The sequence below is a fragment of the Aspergillus brunneoviolaceus genome, assembly GCF_003184695.1.
Source record: "Aspergillus brunneoviolaceus CBS 621.78 unplaced genomic scaffold BO95scaffold_21, whole genome shotgun sequence".
In the NCBI taxonomy this organism is placed as follows: Eukaryota; Fungi; Ascomycota; class Eurotiomycetes; order Eurotiales; family Aspergillaceae; genus Aspergillus; species Aspergillus brunneoviolaceus.
Genome location: NW_020290751.1, coordinates 386,428 through 399,033, shown reverse-complemented (window position 1 = coordinate 399,033; position 12,606 = coordinate 386,428). Strand labels below are relative to the sequence as shown.

General features: G+C 55.0%; 7 protein-coding genes across 7 annotated transcripts; 4 read left to right on the top strand and 3 right to left on the bottom strand.

Annotated features, from left to right (window-relative positions):
* The first annotated feature begins 1 nt into the window (after nt 1).
* On the top strand, nt 2-1,548 carry BO95DRAFT_441270 (D-mandelate dehydrogenase-like dehydrogenase). The gene is made up of 5 exons (XM_025586147.1): nt 2-132; nt 211-292; nt 355-569; nt 669-1,330; nt 1,402-1,548. Exons 2-5 carry the CDS (start codon nt 240-242, stop codon nt 1,498-1,500), a joined length of 1,029 nt encoding a protein of 342 aa, XP_025443988.1. The 5' UTR covers nt 2-132; nt 211-239; the 3' UTR covers nt 1,501-1,548.
* Nucleotides 1,549-1,987: 439 nt separating this feature from the next.
* Nucleotides 1,988-4,710, bottom strand: BO95DRAFT_359169 (putative C6 finger domain protein; the record flags this gene model as incomplete). Its single annotated transcript, XM_025582432.1, has 3 exons — nt 1,988-2,850; nt 2,903-3,308; nt 3,736-4,710. The coding sequence occupies 3 exons, from the start codon at nt 4,708-4,710 to the stop codon at nt 1,988-1,990; spliced, it is 2,244 nt and encodes a 747-aa protein (XP_025443987.1).
* Nucleotides 4,711-5,309: 599 nt separating this feature from the next.
* Nucleotides 5,310-6,277, top strand: BO95DRAFT_84878 (uncharacterized protein). Its single transcript, XM_025592273.1, has one exon. The coding sequence runs from the start codon at nt 5,555-5,557 to the stop codon at nt 6,044-6,046; it is 492 nt and encodes a 163-aa protein (XP_025443986.1). The 5' UTR covers nt 5,310-5,554; the 3' UTR covers nt 6,047-6,277.
* A 560-nt stretch (nt 6,278-6,837) lies between these two features.
* Nucleotides 6,838-7,891, bottom strand: BO95DRAFT_430431 (putative formin binding protein; the record flags this gene model as incomplete). Its single annotated transcript, XM_025584956.1, has 2 exons — nt 6,838-7,764; nt 7,868-7,891. The coding sequence occupies 2 exons, from the start codon at nt 7,889-7,891 to the stop codon at nt 6,838-6,840; spliced, it is 951 nt and encodes a 316-aa protein (XP_025443985.1).
* Nucleotides 7,892-8,197: 306 nt separating this feature from the next.
* Nucleotides 8,198-9,387, top strand: BO95DRAFT_513136 (uncharacterized protein; the record flags this gene model as incomplete). The annotated part of the gene is made up of 2 exons (XM_025591586.1): nt 8,198-9,238; nt 9,297-9,387. Exons 1-2 carry the CDS (start codon nt 8,262-8,264, stop codon nt 9,385-9,387), a joined length of 1,068 nt encoding a protein of 355 aa, XP_025443984.1. The 5' UTR covers nt 8,198-8,261.
* Nucleotides 9,388-9,652: 265 nt separating this feature from the next.
* Nucleotides 9,653-10,430, bottom strand: BO95DRAFT_441264 (uncharacterized protein). Its single transcript, XM_025586146.1, has 2 exons — nt 10,183-10,430; nt 9,653-10,098 (listed from the first exon to the last, which is right to left on the bottom strand). Exon 2 carries the CDS (start codon nt 10,075-10,077, stop codon nt 9,835-9,837), a length of 243 nt encoding a protein of 80 aa, XP_025443983.1. The 5' UTR covers nt 10,078-10,098; nt 10,183-10,430; the 3' UTR covers nt 9,653-9,834.
* Nucleotides 10,431-11,799: 1,369 nt separating this feature from the next.
* On the top strand, nt 11,800-12,149 carry BO95DRAFT_441263 (uncharacterized protein). The gene has a single exon (XM_025586145.1). The coding sequence runs from the start codon at nt 11,826-11,828 to the stop codon at nt 12,042-12,044; it is 219 nt and encodes a 72-aa protein (XP_025443982.1). The 5' UTR covers nt 11,800-11,825; the 3' UTR covers nt 12,045-12,149.
* The last annotated feature ends 457 nt before the right edge of the window (nt 12,150-12,606 follow it).

Below are 12,606 nucleotides of genomic sequence, written 5' to 3'. Positions count from 1 at the left end.
GTGCTATCGATCTTCTGCACGGTCTACACCCGAAACTCTTTTCCGTTCGGGGTATTGCATTCCGTGTGTCGGCCATCTATAAATCTCTTGTCTACCCCACTTTCTTTCCAGCTGCACACAGCAATTCTCAAGGTATGTTTTGAACTACCCCTCATCACCCTACCTTGTACTGTACCATAGCTCAATCGACACCATCTCACCAGCTTATAGTACAGTACAACCCGCACAACACCGCAACAATGGGCTCAACCAACCCCAAACCCAAGGTCCTACTGATCGGAAAGATCGACCAGTGCGTCCCCCCTCCTTTACCAGCAAACCAAGTGACCAGCACCACCACTAACCCCATCCCAGCGCATACGCCACCTGGACGGGCCTCAGCGACATCGCCGACCTCCTCGAAACAACCGCCACCAACCGCGAGGAGTTCATCCAAGAATGCAAGTCCGGGAAGTACGACGGCGTCGTCGCGGCCTACCGCACCCTGGGATCCATCAACATCACCGGCCTCTTCGACCAGGAGATAATCGACGTGCTGCCCTCGTCATTGGTGTGGATTGCTCATTGCGGTGCGTGCTTGCGCCTAGCCCCAGCCTTTTCTCCCCTTGCCATCACCCCAACCCTCCCCGGATTCCCCCAACGCCCCCCCAAACTAATCCCCAGAATAGGAGCGGGCTACGACCAAATCTCGATCCCAGCCTGCACATCCCGCGCTCCCCAACCCATCCGGGTCTCCAACGTGCCCACAGCACCGGACAACGCCACCGCCGACGTCAACATGTTCCTGATCCTGGGTGCGCTCCGCAACTTCAACGCGGGCATGCAGAACCTACGCACCGGGGACTTCCGGGGCAAACCGGGCAGCACCCTACCAGCGCTGGGCCACGACCCGCAGGGCAAGACGCTGGGCATCCTGGGGATGGGCGGGATCGGGCGGAACCTGAAGCGGAAGGCCGAGGCGTTCGGGATGCGCGTCATCTACCACAACCGGCGCGCGCTGGGCGCCGAGCAGGCCGACGGGGCGGAGTACGTGAGCTTCGACGAGCTGCTCGCGCGAAGTGACGTGCTGTCGTTGAATCTGCCCCTCAACCCGAAGACGAGGCACATCATCAGCCATGCCGAGTTCGCCAAGATGAAGGATGGCGTCGTGGTGGTCAACACGGCGCGCGGCGCGGTCATGGATGAGGAGGCGCTGGTGCAGGCGTTGGACTCCGGGAAGGTGTTTTCCGCGGGGTTGGATGTCTTCGAGGAGGAGCCGGCGGTGCATCCCGGTTTGTTGCGGAATCCCAACTGTGTGCTTGTGCCGCATATGGGGACTTGGACGGTCGAGGTGAGTTTCTTCCTTTCCTTTTTCTGTCTGTCAGTTTGAGAGTAAAGTGGCTAACAGAGTCTTTGTTGCAGACACAAACGGCGATGGAGGAATGGACGATCGGCAATATTCGCTCCGCCTTGGGGACGGGCAAGTTGAAGAGCCCCGTTCCTGAGCAGGCAGACCTTTAAACGATAAGATGCAAAATTGTATATACGGCATAGAAACGTTAATAGAGGTTAAGAATCGGACTGCTTTTTTTGTGTATGTACAATGGTCTCATTATTTCATTGTCTTCAGACGAAGTGTCTAGACACTAGCGCCAACCCATACAGTCCCCTCTCCACAGGCAAAAGCAACATCACGAAGCAATTATGATACCTGTTCAGGTAATGCAGCCGTAAACGCCGTGAACTGCCCGTCCTTCTGCTACCAAAATCACAAAAAGTAAAAAAACTCAATCCCAAGGGTAACTCCGGGCCCAGGTGTGACTTCTCTACCCATGTCCAACCCACCTGGCAGGTCTATCCACCCCCGACTACTGTTAGCGGGAACTCCCTCAATGACCAGACAGAAAGTCTGGTTGAACATGGTGAATCGGTACGCAGCGTACCGACGCGCTTTTCGTATGACAGATCGCAAATTGCTCGCATCAGAAAGAATGAATCACCCCGCTGGTCACTCCCGGGAAACGATCCAGGACCGAACGACCATGCCGCAGATGCGCTTGATCACTTGTGTTGTACCCTTGCCGCCGGCCTCCTGTTCGAGGAACTTCTGTGCGACATACAACTTGGCTCCCGCGTCCTTCTCGTTCGTCGTGATCGGTTGCGGGAAGCTGCGGGGGAAGTCCGCCCACCGTTGTCCCAGGTGACGCGCGATAGCGATTGAATAGATCACATCTCGGTTCTCGTACGTGTCCAACAATGTTCGGCAGCGGGCCAGGGTATCGTCGATCTCCTTGGCCGAGCTGGCTTCGTTGTCGTGTAGCGTGAGGAAGTATCCGACGGCGCTCCAGAAGTCCAACGACCGCTGTGTGAGCTGATCCGGCAGCGAGGGGGGATTAGCAGCCGGCTCCCGGGTAGGAAACTGGCTCAGAGGGTTGGAGTCTAAATGTTCGCCCGTGATCATTGCCTCAATCACATCCAGCCTCTTCGCCGACGCTAGCAAATCGTACTCAGGCTGAGCACCTCCGGACACGTTCATAACATGACGGCACAAGGTCATCGAGCTCCACACCACTGACGCTTCGAAACTCTCCAACCGAGCAACCACGTTCGGGTCATTCAGATTGGGGTCGTTGAAAGCATCGATCAAGGCGGAGTACTCCGCCATGAGCTGTGCATTTGCCAGCAAATGAGGCAACGCTTTATCCTGGAACCACCTGGTTTCGAAAAACTTGTCTATGGCGGGAGCATAGGTTGCGAGGAACACGGCTTGGATTTCCTCAAGCCGGTTAGGCGGCAGAGATGTGATGGGGTGCGGAGGGGGAGGGGGAATTCCTCGCAGGGCAAGAAGGTCGCTGATCTGCACTTGTTTCACTGCGGGCCGAGTTAGCATGCTTACAGCACCATCGTAGGTAGAAGAGTATACCTCTAAAACTGGTGGCCTCCGACGGGGTGCCAGTAGCATTGGTTGCTGCCGGGTTCACCGTCGGCTGCAGGCCTCCTTCAACGGCATGCTGTATGCTGGCCATGTTCTGCTGGTTGTTCACGTCGGCGGAGTGATCAACGGGCGCTCCGTAGCTATCGTAGCGGTCGGTTGACGTGCTGGGCGATTCGGAAGGAGCAAACGGTTGCGACGCGGCAGGTACGTAGCCCGGAGGAGCTTGAGGGTAAGAGGTGGAAGGATCCTGCGGATTTACCACCAAAGAAGGATGCGGATTAGGGGCGGGTTGAATAGCAGAAGGCGTTGGTTGTTGCTTAAACACGGGGTCGTAACCAAGACATTCCCGTTTACTTTTGACACAGTTCCGACAGACAGGATGACCCTCGTCACACTAGTGTGCATTAATTAGTTAGCGGGGATATCGATGAAGGGTACAAACCCAAAGTCCACAGAGGAGAGGTCAAAGAAGAAGAACAAAAGAAGTATAGAGTGACACAAAGAAGTGACCGCTCAGGGTATCAAAAAATAAATGTGAGCGTGAATAGTTAGGCGGGGAGGAAAGCAGCAACAGTGGTGAGTGGGCGAGAACAACAACAAGCGACAGGCGGGGTTCGGCGAGCCGAACAAACATTTGCGGCGGCGCAAGCGAACACTCGCCTGTTGCGACCGCCTGCCATTGTCTGCCCGCCCGCCCGCCCTCCTTGCAGTTCAGTTTCACCTCCCCTCCTCTACCTCCCCCACATTAATCACCCTCACAACAGAACACACATTATCGATCAAAAAGATCACACATGCTATGCTTGCACAAATGCACATACCTTAATTCGTCGCTTACGACATGTTAGGCACCCCGTTTTCGTCCGACGCTTAACCTCCTTCTTGTGTCTCCCGCCCGACAACATCTTGTTAGGGTCACCCGGAAGCTGGTAACGCATCTGGGAGTTGGCATTCATCCCCATTTGACCAACATTGGTAGGGTATCCCGTCATGTACTGGCCAACGGACGTCATCGGAGGCATGTTTGAGGGCATGGGCGAACCAATGGGGGCCTGTGGCATTTGGGAGTGCTGTCCCTGCATCGAATGGTGATCCATGGTCTGCATCGACGGCGCACTCATGGATTGGTGGTTGTGATACATGTCCGAGCTCTGGTGCTGCTGGTACTGTTGCTGTTGCTGGTGCGGTTGTGTCGGTGTCGACTGCCCCGGACCTTGCTGGTGTTGAGATGGCGATCCATGCTGCGATTGCGTGTGCTGCTGCTGCGGATGATGTTGGTTGTGGGAGTATTGATGCTCGTAGTGGTTATGGGGTTGCGGCGGTTGGCCTGGGTGTGGGGACTGCTGATGTTGATGTGTGTGGTGGGACAAATGAGAGTGCTCCTGCTGAGCGGGCTGCTGCGAATGCGTGTCGTTCACTGGAGGATGATAGGAGGGAGCGGGGGTCGAGGAATGGGGCGTGTGATCGGGAAAGTCGAAACCATTCGTTCCTGGTGGGTGTGAATGGTCCACCCCATGGCCATCGGTGTCACTTTGTTTTAATTCCGGGAACGAGAAGTCGGGTTCCTCGGTATGTAGCCCGTCCGTAGCTGGAAGCGTAGTGTCGAGCGGCGGTAAAGATGTATCGATTGGAGGAAGCGACGGTATCGTCGTATCGATTGGGGGCAGTTCATGACTGAGACGTTCGTGTTCCTCCATCGCTGGCAGAGTCGTATCGATTGGAGGGAGTGAGGTATCGATATGGGGAAGCGCGTGGTCTACTGGCGGCTCGCTGCTGTGCTGCTCAGTTGACGGCATCTGAACCGAGGGCATCTCAAGGGGAGGCTGTTCGGCAGGAGGCTGCTGAGGAGGGGGTTGCTGAGGGGGAGACTCTTGATGAGGGGCCTGCTGATAGGGAGGCTGCTGAGGGGGAGGCTGCTCGTGGGGCGGCTGCTCATGTATAGGCTGCTCATGGGGAGGCTGCTGAGGGGAAGGCTGTTGCTGAGGGGGTTGCTGATGAGGAGGCTGTTCAAAGGCAGGCTGCTCATTAGAGGGCTGCTCAGCGGGAGGTATTTGAGGAGGAGGAATTTCAGCAGAAGGCATCTCAGTCGGCTCGGGAGCCGGCTTGGGCGCCTCCTCTGCTGGATTCGTCGAATCTGTTGGCTCCGCCATCTCAATAAGAGTTCGACACCTCTGTCACCCGTGCGTACGATAAGAATAAATGTATTCGAGCCTTGGAAAGGCTTTCCGGTCTGTCGGACGGGTCGAGGTCGGCCACGGATGACTTTTACCGCTAGCAAAGACTTTGCAGGGAATGCGGAGCCGATGGGTGCTGTTTCTCTAACTCAAAAGGTAAAGCATGTTAGTGGGCTGATTCCGATTAACGCGACCCAACGACACTCTGGCAACCCTGGGACATCATGGCTGTTCGTATCGAACAGTTGGTGTCGAGACTGGTCGGTTCTTTTGGCTCGCGCATTTGTCGGGGTTTCGAGTTCCGACGCGATTCCCTCGAAAATTGTCCGCATACGGAGGGTGCTGGTACGATCCACGATGCGTTGGCTACCGTCTCCTAACCTGACCAAGCCCCGTCCAAATATCCAAGCTCTTTCATCTTGTGTCCCAAAAGGCAGTGCAGCCTTGTCAGACCGGGCAACGCTGGATGCGACCGTCTAGAGCCTCCCCGAATCCTACCCCAGGACGGCACTGCCACGGCGGAAGAATCGTACATGGTGCACTGGCGGAGGTCGAGATACCATGCGAGTCCGGTAGTAATTACCCCGGTCGAAGAAACAAACCGGCGAGTCGACAAGTCACAATGACCGAGGCAGACAGAGGTCGAGCGCGTGTCGGGGGGGGTTGCCAGAGGGGAGGGATCGGGACAAGCAAATGGGAAGAAGCTCTCGTTTACTCACCATGCACTGGGCCAGATAAGCGAAAAGAAGCGAGCCGAATGACTATAGCACCAAAACACGCAATGCGGCACCAAATAATCTCCGCATTTGGGGGTGGGAGGGGGAATATGGGAATGCGACAGGAAAAGGCTGTTGCGCAGATAAACGAGCGAGGCAGAGAGAGCGCGAGAGCTTCGGAGCCGCGAAAGAATAGTGAGAGGGTGAGAGAGAGGGAGAAAGAGAAGAAGTTGAGTGAGTGAGAGAGTCAGTCCCCGGACTCTTGGTTTGGTCTGCGCCGACTACGCCGACGGGGAAAATTAATACGGGCAGAAAAATTCGATGCAAAAAAAAGGGAAGGGTCCAACGGTGGTCAGTCAGTCAGTGGCAACCAGACTTGAATCCATATTCAACAACTGACAAGGTATTGTACAACCATCACTATGTGATTCTTTATCATTCTCCTTAACATCTAATTTTTGTGTTCTTTTGGGATTTCTGCAGTATTCTTAGTTGAATTTATTCATTTCGGTAATTTCTAGCGCGCCGTTTATTTACTATCTGCGCACCACCCAATTCAAGTGAATTGTTCAAACCATCAAGCTATTTTCGAGGCTTTGGCTTGGTTGATAACTGGAAAAAGTAATATCTACGGATGGGGTGCGGCTCTGGTGATGCGGTTTCAGTTGCCCGCCAAGGCTAGATCTGCAGTTGTCTGGGTGTTCAGTTGGAGTTGCTGTTCCCGCCGAGCTCCAATTGCCAGAACACTCCCGAGGCTCATGGATGAACCTCCCGAGATGGACCAGATCAGCACCGTTACGCTGTTTGGCATCAACGTAGATGTGGAGGTTTGTTCCGTGACCATTAATGAGTCTCTTTTGTAGTGAGCCCTCTTGATGCCATTTGCAGCTGAGACATTTCATGCAGCTGGTGTACTTCTGGATGTAACATCCAGTGACAGCATGCGTATTGCATCGTAGATCAGGCGTCGAATTCCCTCAGCAAGGGCGTCTCAGCCCTTTGGACTGTTCCATCGCATGATTGAGTGACGCACTCATTTCCTCATGACCTTCGGTTTGCGTTTCTTGAAGACAACTCCAGCAGCTGGCTCTTCAGCCTCGGTTTTCGGTACAGTTTCCAACGATGTATCACCCCCTGCCTGCTCCTCCTTGACAGTAGGTGCTTCACTCGACTCTGCAGGCTGCACTTCTCCCTCCGACTTGACCGGCACGAAGTGGCCTTTGGTTGATTCCTTCTCCGCGGGCTCTGCATCCTGCTGGGTCCTCGGATTCGCATCCACGTCCGCTTCCGCCTTGACCTCCGATGGCTTCACCCTCTTAATCTCCCTCGTCGACGCCAGTAGCGCATCCAGATCCGTGTCCTCCTCCTTGGCCCCAGGATACCTCCTAACCGACGACCCCCAACCCTTCGAGACAAATCTCTCCGCCTCCCTCTTCGCCTCCACCTCCTCCTCATCAACATCAGCATCACCACCACCACCAGAACCACCCTCCAACTTGCGCTTGCGCACTCCCACCGACCTCCCCGCCTTCGGACCGCCCTCCTCCCCACCATCAATCACCTTCTCCGAAACAGTCTGCCACGTCCCCGCTAAGGCCATCTCCCCGCGGAACTCGTCCGGAATCGCCACCCCCATTTCCGCCAACTGCGCCATCTGCCGTTTCCGCTCCTCCATCGACACTGGCCTCTCTTGGGGTTTGGGGGTCTCGCGTTGCCGCCACGGTACCCCTGCGGCATCGCCACTTTTGCTGGGGTCATTGAGTCCCGCGACCGTCTGCCGCAGCCGCTCAACCTCGCTCTTGGCGCGCTGGGACTCGCGCTGCTGCTGCTCATTGTTACGGTGGATGTCGCGGAGGAAGCGTTTGAGGTTCCCTTGGTGTTTGCCCGTGGCTTCATGTTGGGCTTTTTCGAAGGGGGTGTCGCGGATGAAGATCTTGCATTGCTTGCACCAGTATTTTGGCTTCGCGGAGATTAGTTAGTCGGTGGCTTGGTTTGAGTTTTGGGAGGGAAATGGAGGGCGCAAAGAGGAAGAAGGGAAGGGGGGGGGAGGGAAAGAAGCATACTGCTGATTTCCAGTATTCTGCCATGCTGTTGTGTGGCAGCCCAGTTCTCACCAGAGAAGGCTAAGATTGAGCGTGAGAAGGAAAAATGGTCAGAGTTGACGGAGATTGAGGCGGTTCGGACAGGCGTTGGGTGGGTTTGTTGCGAACTGCGACGGGTCGGAGCGTCACTCTGTCGGTCGCTCAGGCTCGCCCCACAGGTGCGGGTGGCGCTAGCCCTTAACGGGCAAGAGCGGCCTCGAACCGGCATAGATCTAGGTACCTACTGTAAATATAAGCACCACCTGGCAGGTACAGTACAATATAATATTGGAACCATTCCCGCCCGGTCTCGACCTGTATAATTTCTCGCTATTCTTTCTGCGTCTCGAGAACCCAACGTGACAGACTCGCTACAATGCGCCTGCCCCGCCCCTGGACAGTCCTGAGGAAGCCCATCCTCATTCCCCGTCTGCATGGCCCACTAATCCAACGACACCTCTTCCACCCCTGGTTTACCATCACCCAGGAGGACATCGACTGCGTCACCATACCCAAAGGCCCTCCTCTCACAGATGTCCCCCTGAACTTTCCTCCCGACCTTCTGCGTCGGAATCAAGAGAACTACTTGACCTATATTTCCAGGCTTCTGCAGCGTTACGATGGCAGGACATGGGGGTTCCCAATTTTCAGAGCTTTCTCCACCTCCCCCAGCACCGCCGAGGACAAGGAGAATCTGTGGTCCGCCTACCTCCTCAGCTTGTACCGCGGAGTCTACAAAAGTTTCCGGAGATTTGAGAATGTCCGCACTAAGCAAGCTCAGCTTAGTCCAGTTCAGACCAATGCACTGTTCCCCCGGTTCTACTGCCCAGTCATCCAGCCAGACGTGCCCATCCTGGACAAGAACGGGGATGGCGGACCGGGAATTGGCCCTGCGACCCGCGATGCTATCCGCACCCGCTTTGCAGATTGGGTCTCCAACACCACCGAAGAACGGGACGGACCCGGCGCGGTGGCAATGCGAGATGCGGACACTCCGCAGTACCGGATGTGCCTGATTGTCGATGATTACTGTCTGGAGCAATTCAAGGCGGCGCAGACTGACGGAGAGCATTACGGTGCTCCAATCATCGTGCTGGAGCGGGACTGGACGCTAGACAAGTATCGGGGATTCTACCGGGGGGAGTGGACGGATGGAGAGACCCACAAACAGCCGCCAGATGAACCAAGTGAGGAGGAGTGGGAGCCCGAAGATGAGAGTCTGCTGACGTTCTTTGAGGAGGTGGAAGGATCGAGGGCGCCGCTTCTGGGCTGGATGTATGCGCGGTCGAAGCGTCTTGGTTCTCTGTACGCGAGGATTGAGATGGAGCCGTACCACTCGGCGTTCTATCATGCGTATGCACGACCCCCAGGCATTTATCCTGATGATTCTGATGCTTATTGGAAGTACTAGTGGTAATTCCGTAAGCTTCGGGCTGGGTCTATACCACAATCGTCAGCACTCCTTCATGATGGTGGGCAGGCTGAACATGCTGGAGATATAGATCGCGGCATTCTTCATTTTCGTGTAGATCTCTCGGCGCACTGTGATAAGCCTCGGCAGCATCTGTGCAGGATGAGGGATACCTGAATATACTAGGCGGACAGATTGTAGGAGCCTGATTTCTCGGTATGAGGTAAGAACTGCTCGCTATATTGGGTTACTGAACGTTCGAAGGTAAGGACCTCTTCAGCTCGGTCACAATAGCCAAAGGTGTCTATTGCTCCCCATCTCCAAAGTTAAGTATACCCAAGATTCCACCTGGCAGTTTGACAGAACACAACAAGTTATTGCCCAACACAATCATATATCCAATACACTATAATACACTCATCTCAAAACAGAAACATCTTGCAGACGACACAACTCCCACTGCACCCCAACCCAAAAACCAAACACCTGAATGCTGAACTCCGAAAATGCACCAAACGCTCTAAGCAACCATTATGTATCATTGCTTCTCCAGATCGCGGGGCGGCTCCGGGTTGTATCGCAGGCCATTGTCGCGTGCCATCCAGTTGATGTCGCGGAGGCGCAACTCCCGCATGTAGGAGCGCTGTTCGTGGGAGAATTCTCGTTCCTGCTCGTCGTTGCGGAACCCGCCCGTGGCGACGGAGTGGATGGAGTATCCGATGAGGACGGAGACCACGCAGCCCAGGATGACGAAGACGATGATGGCGGATTTGTCGATCATTGTGAATGGTTGTGTGTGTGACTGGGGGGTGGTGGTGGTTAGTATTGGTGATCATTGTATACAAGTGAGGGAAGTGATCCCGGAGGCTGAAGGACGTGTACTCACTTTGTGAAGGAATGAAGGAAGTGTAGTGTATATCCAGAAGTGAAGTATAGGTATATAGGCTCAGTGATGCAACACACAAGTAGCGATCGACAAGCAATAAAAAGAGCGTATAGTAAAGACGAATCAAACGAATGACTGGATGATGCGCAAAGAGAATGAATGCTTTGGTCTGGGATACTTTCTCCCAGGATCCGCGAGGGTCGCATGCTTATATACCCCCAATTCCTTCTTCTGCGCCCCCCCTTCCCCAGCTGAAATCTCTGTTTATGTTGCCCTCCACTCATCCAGCTCGAAATGTCTATTTCGGGGTCTCGGTGCAGGAGTATATCGCAGCGCCAAGCATCCCCATCGCATCCCCCGCTAGTCCGCAAAGCGTATGGTTCAGGTGTCAGTGACGTCATTAGCGAGCCGGCCAATGGGAGCCTCCAGATAGCAGTCCTAGCGCTGATACACCATGCCTGTTCCGGTAGGAAGAGTTTTGCGCCTCCAACCCATCATACATGAACTCCTGAACTACTGCGGCCAATTTGACTTTGCGATGCTTGGCTCTCATTCCCCCCCGTCGTCGTGTCGTCTCATCAGCCTCGCCGGTAGATTGGACTGTGTTTAGGTCCTGTGCGTGGGGTCCGAGGAAATGAAATTCTTGGTGAGGCCAATTGTTGCGTGCGGGCCCTGAAACTTGAACTCGGGGTGGGGTCTCCCATTGGGCTGCTCCATTGGCATCGGCTGTTCCGTGGGCTGCTCAGGTACACTATCGTACACTATCTGAAGGGTCATCAAACATGTCCAATGAGTTGCCGGGGGCCCCTGGTTTGCCTGACTCAAGGCTGTGCGTGGACCGTGGTACTTTGAGACGCGATTGAGAAGAACTCCATTGTTTTTCCTCTGTGAGAGTATAAGTCAACCGGAGAAGGGTCTTCGCTAGTTTCTCGCATTCTCTTGTTGATGTATGGCAATCAGACAGGCCCTATTGGCTTCACTCCTTGTCAGGGCTCAGAGAAGGTTCCGGGACTTGGTCGCATACTCTGAGGCAGATTGGCCGATGTTGTTGGACTGCCATAGGAAAGTCCAAGCGGTTCATGTATTTTCTTGTAGCGGACATGCAATTTGATAGTACTGTCATGGCTAATCCTTCTAGACGCCCGGGCACATGGTTCGGGTGGGAGAACGTTGGCCCCGTTGATCTGCCCATCCCGGCTGATCAATGCTGATGCCGGATGTTTTTCCATTGGCTCACAATTGCTGACAACAGTGCCAGTGTCTTGTACCTGCATGAAAGCAGATTCACTCCTCTCCAGGTAGATACATAAGGTACCGCACCTACTAGTAGTTGCCCACGATTGGCTCTTTGCAGGGAATGTTCTAACCTATCGGCATGCTCGCATAGCGTTCACTTTAAGGCTGGTGTACTATTAACGCTCTACACATGCTACACTCGAATGGGTCGATCTTGATTCTATATGCATGCCATGCAGTCCCGTGACTTGCATTCTGACCTTTTCTTCACATAGATCACTGTGCGTGAGAGTGGTGACAAGAAAACTGTTTGCTGGGGAACTTTGCAGAAGGAGACCTTACTTAAAAGCACAAGCCTGTGCCTTCCATTATCTCTGATAGCTCATATTTCTGCTTGACATGTTTCAATGTTTGCACATCTTCACCTCCCTAAGTATCCTCCAGCCATAGTCACAAACCGATCATCAACTCTCGAAAACCCCTGCTACAACCCCAAGCTCATAGTTGTATTCCTCTCACCCATACGGACCAAGTCAGACGAACCTACAAGAGCCTCGCCCACTCCCTCTCCTCCACCGAAACCTGCACCAACAACCCAAACCGATCCAACCGACACCCGACCCTGAGCACATCCTTCGCTGCCAGCACCGGCGCAGGCCGCGGGATCTGGTTCTTCGCGTAGACCGCATCCGCCGTCAGCAGCGCCAGCTGACTCGGCCGCCTGGAGTCATCCAGCCGGCTGATCATCGCCGTCACCAGCAAATTCGCGACAGTCTTCCACTCGAACCCCCGCTTGGCGAACCAAACCAGGGACATGCAGAAGGTAATGGAATGGGTGTAGCGCCTCACACGATCCGCGACCGGCTGGCCCCATGCCGCGACCACCTCCGCCCAGCTGGGACTCTGCAGCTCGCCGGTTGTCTTCTGCTTCGCTGCCGCCGCCGCATCCAGCGCATGCAGCTCGACGCTGCGTCCGAAATACTTGAGTTCCGTTCTCAGGTCCGCCAGGATCGCGTACTGCGCTGCGACGCCCTTGGCGTTGGCTTTGCAGATCGCGTACTGTGCGTCGCGCGAGGGCGTCTGCGTGAGCCGGTTGCGGAGGCTGCGGAGGTAGACGTGCAGGATCTCGGTCTCGGCGAGGATCTGCTGCTGCAGGCGGTTGTGGGCGGCTTTATCGCTGGTGGAGAG

Coding starts and splice junctions, on each gene's coding strand:
- BO95DRAFT_441270 (XM_025586147.1), top strand. CDS start 240: ATGGGCTCAACCAACCCCAAACCCAAGGTCCTACTGATCGGAAAGATC. Junction 293..354: donor CTGATCGGAAAGATCGACCA/GTGCGTCCCCCC, acceptor ACCCCATCCCAG/CGCATACGCCACCTGGACGG. Junction 570..668: donor GGTGTGGATTGCTCATTGCG/GTGCGTGCTTGC, acceptor TCCCCAGAATAG/GAGCGGGCTACGACCAAATC.
- BO95DRAFT_84878 (XM_025592273.1), top strand. CDS start 5,555: ATGCGACCGTCTAGAGCCTCCCCGAATCCTACCCCAGGACGGCACTGC.
- BO95DRAFT_441264 (XM_025586146.1), bottom strand. CDS start 10,077: ATGATCGACAAATCCGCCATCATCGTCTTCGTCATCCTGGGCTGCGTG.
- BO95DRAFT_441263 (XM_025586145.1), top strand. CDS start 11,826: ATGTTTGCACATCTTCACCTCCCTAAGTATCCTCCAGCCATAGTCACA.